Source organism: Pollicipes pollicipes, unplaced genomic scaffold, assembly GCF_011947565.3.
Source record: "Pollicipes pollicipes isolate AB1234 unplaced genomic scaffold, Ppol_2.1 Scaffold_4002;HRSCAF=4701_pilon_pilon_pilon, whole genome shotgun sequence".
Classification (NCBI taxonomy): Eukaryota; Metazoa; Arthropoda; class Thecostraca; order Pollicipedomorpha; family Pollicipedidae; genus Pollicipes; species Pollicipes pollicipes.
In genome coordinates this window covers 8,796,978-8,803,933 of record NW_023596420.1, presented here as the reverse complement: position 1 = coordinate 8,803,933, position 6,956 = coordinate 8,796,978, and the positions used below count along the sequence as shown (strand labels likewise).

Sequence of the window (6,956 nt, the reverse complement as noted above, 5' to 3'; positions counted from 1 at the left end):
AGAGACGCACATACTGTGGCAGTCATAGGCAATATTATGCTAACGTTTTTGATTCGGTCATCACGCTACGATTGATACTTGCAGCCCATCAACGGGCTGAATTGAATGTCCGAAACAATTTTCCCCCTTGCAAAAGGCGCCATGTATCGCATGCTTACGACACTGAGGCGACCTGACAGAGCTCCCCTCTTAATCGTGTGCTGAGGACGGCGCCGTCAGTGGGCGTCTGACCGAAGCCTGTGTCGGCGCGGCAGGTTCGGTCAGTTCCAGCACAGCGAGCCGCTCATACACCGGGTGTGCGGCATCATGGACACCAACGCCTACGAGATCCGGCTGCCCGAGATCAACGTGCAGGGCATCTACCCGAGGGCGGCGCTGTTCGAGCACAACTGCGTGCCCAACACGCACCGCACCTTCGACGCGGACCTTACGCTGGTGGTGCGCGCCGCTGTCGACATCGAGAAGGTCAGAGACGAGTAAAGGTCCAGGGAACCACTCACGCTGGTGGTGCGCGCTGCTGTCGGTATCGAGCAGGTCAGAGACGAGTCAATGTTCAGGGAGCCCCTCACGCTGGTGGTGCGCGCCGCTGTCGATATCGAGCAGGTCAGGGACGAGTCAAGGTTCAGGGAGCCCCTCACGCTGGTGGTGCGCGCCGCTGTCGACATCGAGCAGGTCAGGAACGAGTCAAGGTTCAGGGAGCCCCTCACGCTGGTGGTGCGCGCTGCCGTCGACATCGAGCAGGTCAGGGACGAGTCAAGGTTCAGGGATCCGTCAGGGGGGCGTCGTGGTGAATACGTCATGATCATTCGCGGGTTATGGTGGGTCCGACGACATGGGGCTCGTGTTACGAGATACGTCGGGGTGGCTCGGGGACGGGCCAAGCGGGTCAGGGTGGTTTAGGAAAAGACACTGGAGTCGGAGACTAGATGCGTCATGGTGGGTGAGAGACACTTGCAGGACTGACGGGAGACGGGTTTGAAGTTACTGAGGTATCAGGCGAAAGCGATGGGTCAAGTGCACGCATAGGTCTGAATCAAACAACCCAAGTCTGGACTCCGGCGTCAACAGTCGCAGTACAAGTCTCTGTCCACTCCTGTCACATTACATAAGACCGAGCCAGTGTCCGGGTCTCACAATTTCCACCGCCGATTACCTCGAATGCTGAGCCAAAGTCCTGAGAACATTTTGCCCTTCTTTGCTTCATACAAGTTTGTTCATGAAGCATAAAGAGTCTTGCTAATATTGATGTAGTTATGATGTCAGATTTGTCCAGTCAGTTATATTGTACTCCCGCATTGCAGGTATGCGCTTATGTTATTTACAAAATTCAAATGACGGATGCCATAAATCTCGAACTACATCAATCTGCCCACACCCAGTAAACGTCCACAGAAAAGAAACAAATCACACATGGCCCGCCCAAACCAAAGTAACTAAACAGGGGTGGGAAATACCCACCCATGTGTTGTGCGCCAAGCCATCTCCCTCATATGCATGTGGTGTTATTCAAATGTGCGTTTAATCATCGCTGGGGCTTGAGGGTGAATAAAAGTCTACTCTAAGACCCGGGTTTCTGGAAGCTTCGAGTCAGCCATGACTTGTTCGAGCCTGAGTTCTGACTCTGAGTCGTACTCGACTCACGCCAAGTCCGAGTCCTGGCGTTAGTTGAATGCGCGGTTTTTGAAGTCGGTGAACCCGAGTCTGCGCCAGGCGTATATTTAAATGAACCGATTTGGTTGAGCCTGAGTCCCAAAAGGGTATGAGTACGACTCTGAGTTTGGTCGTGCTCAGACTCCGAACCTGGTCAGGTGCAGGCAGGGTGAGGGGGGGGGGGAAACGGGGGGGGGGGGCCGAAAAAAGGGGGGATCGGGCGTCAGAGCCGGCCAGGAATCTGCGAGGCATCACAAGGCAGAGACGGACAGGGGGTTACGTAGGTGTCACCCGGGTCGCAGGGAGACCAGCGCCCAGGAAGACTTCAAGATGGGCTAGAGACAGATGACTGGTCAGAGACGAACCGGGACAGGTCGGAGGTGATCGACGAACAGTGACGGGTCTGTGGTGAAAGACGATGACAATCGGTCAGTGGTCAGAGACGAGCGCAGACACGTCATCGGACCACGTTGAAACTAAAATGCATCGGAGGCATGTTATTTCAGGGATCAGAGACCAATCGGAGTTCGGGGATCAGGTTGTGTGGACAAGAGACGGGTCGCTAGTGAAATACTGTCGAAGATTGTTCAGGGACGGACTCAGTGAGTCAAATATGGACTTGGTGGGTCAAAGACGGACTCATTTGATTAGATATAGACTCGGTGGGCCAGTGACGGGTTTGGTAGGTCTAAGACAGGCTCAGTGCTTAAGAGACGGACTTAGTAAGCCAGAGACCCACTCGATGGGTCAGAGACGGACTCAGAGGGCCAGAGACGCACTCGGTGCTTCAGGGATGGCTTTGGTGGGTCAGAGACGGACTATTTGATCAGAGACGGACTCGATGGGACAAAGACGGCATCGGTGGGCAAGAGACGGAACCTGTAGGCCAGAGACAGACTCGGAGGACCAAAGACGCGCTCGGCGGGTCAGAGGCGGGCTTGGTCTGTTAGAGGCAGACTTGGTGGACCAGAGACGCGCTCCGTGGGTCAGAGACGGGCTTGGTCTGCCAGAGACAGACTCGGTGGACTAGAGACGCGCTCGGTGGTTCCGAGGCGAGCTTGGTCTGTCAGAGACAGACTTGGTGGACTAGAGATGCGCTCGGTGGGTCAGAGGCGGGCTTGGTCTGTCAGAGACAGACTCGGTGGACTAGAGATGCGCTCGGTGGACCAGAGGCGGGCTTGGTCTGTCAGAGACAGACTCGGTGGACTAGAGATGCGCTCGGTGGACCAGAGGCGGGCTTGGTCTGTCAGAGACAGACTCGGTGGACTAGAGATGCGCTCGGTGGGTCAGAGGCGGGCTTGGTCTGTCAGAGACAGACTCGGTGGACTAGAGATGCGCTCGGTGGACCAGAGGCGGGCTTGGTCTGTCAGAGACAGACTCGGTGGACTAGAGATGCGCTCGGTGGACCAGAGGCGGGCTTGGTCTGTCAGAGACAGACCTCGGTGGACTAGAGATGCGCTCGGTGGATCAGAGGCGGGCTTGTCTGTCAGAGACAGACTCGGTGGACTAGAGATGCGCTCGGTGGGTCAGAGCGGGCTTGGTCTGTCAGAGACAGACTCGGTGGACTAGAGATGCGCTCGGTGGGACAGAGACGGGCTTTGTGGCCTGAGCCACTGCCCAGCTGAATAGCAAGGATCGCTGTCGCCGGTCTGTCCGCATCACAGCTTGTGTCACAGCACGGCCGAGATCGATCCAAATGACGTCACGCTTCCTGTCGAGCGCGCGTCACGCCGCTGGCCCGTGTCAGCCGGTGCTTCTGCCGAACTGCCCGGGGCGCGCCAGGCTTGCCGCTGACGCGGTTCCGGCACGTGCTATTTGTGTACTCACTGGTAAAGGTGTGCGTGTAGTCAGCTATATCGAGCCTGTTTGGCCAGTCTTCAAATGTCGCGACCAAATTGGCTCAAATAAATGGCATAAGCTGTCTGTAGATGTCACGTTTGCATTCCGGGGACGGGTAGCGCGGAGGCATCTATTTTGCCAGCATTGTTCCTCCGTGTAGATAGTTCGAGCTGGGCTACATAATGCAATCATATTGCATAATTCAATACAATAATGCATAATACAAATACAGAACGCAACAAAAGTAAAGCTTAATCTGTCCGTTGGCGTATTTTCGCTTCGAGTCACTGGTACAGTTCGGTCTCAAACCATTACACCGGTGGACCCACTAGTGCACTCATGTGACAAATGAGACAGGGGGCACGAAACCACTCGGAATTAACAAAAAGTTGAGCAAGGCTGGCTGGAGGCCTGAGCACTTCTAGGCTTCCACATCAACCCCAAACTTTGGCACTGATGTGAGCGTTACCAAGCATCAACACAAATCATCGTTACACACCTCCGGCGTTTCTTGTAGCAATAATCCTCCGCGTCCTTCCGTCAGGGAGAACATCTCTCCAGCATCTACACGGACAACCTGTGGGGTACGTGGGAGCGGCGTGAGCACCTGCTCAACAGCAAACACTTCCTGTGCGAGTGCGCCCGCTGTGCCGACCCCAGCGAGCTGGATACCCATCTCAGCTCGCTGAAGTGCACTCAGTGCCAAGACGGGTACGTTACGTCACGTTTAGGGGCGTCGAGACCTGTCGTCTGTGCCTGGCAAGCACGCTGTTTTGCTTCAGCACGCTATGGGAAAGACACCATTATTGCTCTAAGTGTTGTACAAGTGGCCGCAAGTTTCTGCCGTTTTGTGTATGCATGATGACAAACGTAGATAACTAGTAACACAACATACGCACAGCCCATTGAGAACTGCGCGAACTTGGACTTTTCAACTGCCGTAGCCCAGCCCTGCTTCCTCCACAGCTTTATTCAGCCATCCGACCCGCTGGACTCGGACTCGTACTTCACGTGCGACACGTGTGGGGCGCACGTGTCGGCGGTGCCGGTCCGCGCCACGCTGGAGGAGCTGCAGGCGGAGGTGGACCGCGTGGAGGAGGACCCCAGCATCGCCGCCTGCGAGACGCTCGTCTGGGCTTGTTCCAAGGCGAGTGGCAGCTCCAACAGCCATCGCCGAACCGACTGGCAAACGCCGTGGAACAGACATAGATCGGGTGACTGAGGCTTTGAATGGCGGCTATGGTCAGCCAGCAAGCATGGCATAAGGCGCGTAAAATCAGCGGCCGCTTCCATCACGCTCAAATTTGGTCGTGTGAAAGCAGGTGAATCAGGAGTGAGCGTTTTGCGTTGCGGCGAATGAAGCAATCTGGGGTATGTAGCAAGATCAGGCTTCGTTGCAATTCAGGAGAGCGTTGCAGGAGTGCACCAAGCTGTTGCCAAAACTTCATTGACCACAATGACCGCGTCTTTTCAGATCTTGCACCCTAACCACTACCTGATTCTGGACCTGACCTACCCTCTGATGCACCTGTACAACAGCTCCGAACCGCTGTCCCGCGAACAGCTCGACAGGAAGGAGCAGCTCTGCAAACAGTTTCTGCGAATCGCCGACGTGCTCACACCTGGTGATGACGACGAGAACTGCTATCCGTAGCTGGCAACGAGCTTTTACCAATGTGACGTTTGACTGAGACTGGTCACGCAGTCCCACAGCCTTAGCCGAGAATGCGGTCAAAGAGGAATGTATTGCATCTGCACGGACCGACAGATGGTGTGACGGTTGTCTTACCCATGGATTACGGGCCGATATTGAATCCTGGCCTGGAAAAATATGAACCTGCCTCTTTGAACAGGGCATTTTCCCTAAAACGTTGGTGGTCAATCACCCGACTAGCACGATAGCAAAATGTCTGTTACAGAGCATCGCGGTAACATAGAGTTTGGAGTCGGGGCAATTCACGTTCAGCCCAACGGAGCGTTAAGCAGCTTGGACAAAAGTCTTCTTTCTACTTAACAGTGTGACCAACCCATGCAATGAATCTTTGTTTTGTTTCAGGAATCTCAAGGCTTCGAGGCATCGTACTGTTTGAGCTTCAGCAAAGCACTGATGCAAAGGGCACGTACATTGTACAACTGCAAGGGAGACAGGATAAAAGAGGAGCTCATCAGCAAGTTCAAGGTTTGTCAGAAATCGTATTAACAACCATACACGTAGTGATAGGTTGGGCCAGAAGCTGGAAAATGTGCGGCTGCTAACATCTTTATGCGACCGATTGTTTTGTTAATGGACATGTGCGACCAGCTGAACAACCTTTGCAAATTCGCCGCATACTGTGGTAGTACTCTGAAACTGTTGTGAAATATCCTAGACTCTCGCGTACATGTTAGGGTGTTATCTGATGTAAGCCGGCGATGCAGGCGGTGGGATGGAGAACAGCTCAGGCGAGGGCAGGAGGCTTGCAGGCAGTGTTCCACATTTCTACACGGTTTGGAACTGAAATAGCTACATTGGAGATCATTCGGTGCAGTTCACAGCCCTGCTCTTCTTAAGGCATAACACACTCCAGTTTCTGAGCTAAACGCCCGCGAAGAAGAGGAAACTTTTCTTGCAGACTATTTCAAGGTCACCCAGGAACCCATAACGCCATAGTAACGGCATTTAAATCTTGCCATTCCATTGGCCCTACAGTGATCAATGCCAATACAGATAGAATTGTCGAGTCTTTCATATCTGGCGTTCGTTATAACGATTTCCACATATAACGCCCGCCAATCGGCTCTCAATCAATGCTGTGCAAGATGCGATGCCACAATCAGACAATGACGTATTGGTGAGCGTATTAGTTAAATAGAAAAATTGCGTTGTCTAAACCATTCTTATTTATTAGCATTCATTAAGCTCATTTCTTTTATATGAATGAAGCATACTTGATGTGAACGGCGGGATCGGGGTTGATTGCCAGAATCAAAAGCGTCAAGAGGTGTCATAAACGACAAGGATTGTCCATTACTGGTTATAAAAAGTGGCTACGTTGATGCGGAGTAGAGTCTTCAAACACACGACAGATCAACTGCATATGCTGGGCGGTCCTGTGGTGAATATGTGAGACCCAGCTGAACATCTGCAACCCCAGCACACGACACTCCAGGGACGACGAAAACTTGGGGTCGGAAATCCAGTCCGCCACTTTTCAGAAAGCCGGGCATTAACACGCGCCTGGGTGGCTGGCTAGATACCCTTCGCTCGGGTGGGGGTCAATTTGACCCCCTGAGATCTCGGGAACTAAGAAAGCTACTAGATACACGAAATTCACAGGGTGTGTTGACGTGTATATGAACTCACTTAGGTCGCAGTTTGAGGTTCCTAGATCATGACCTTTGAGTCAAATAAGGTCAAAAAAGATCAGATTCCAGGTTAGTCCTCAAAATGCTCGCGGAACCTAGATAACTGTTTCTAGGCAAAACGT

At 53.3% G+C, this 6,956-nt stretch overlaps 1 protein-coding gene across 1 annotated transcript; it reads left to right on the top strand.

Moving 5' to 3' along the window:
- Positions 1 to 254: 254 nt before the first annotated feature.
- LOC119093909 (uncharacterized) lies at positions 255 to 5,668 on the top strand (the record flags this gene model as incomplete). The annotated part of the gene is given in 5 exon segments (XM_037216924.1): positions 255 to 465; positions 4,034 to 4,200; positions 4,456 to 4,636; positions 4,964 to 5,114; positions 5,546 to 5,668. Coding segments are annotated over 5 exon segments (781 nt in total), but the record flags the coding sequence as incomplete, so codon positions are not given.
- Positions 5,669 to 6,956: the final 1,288 nt, after the last annotated feature.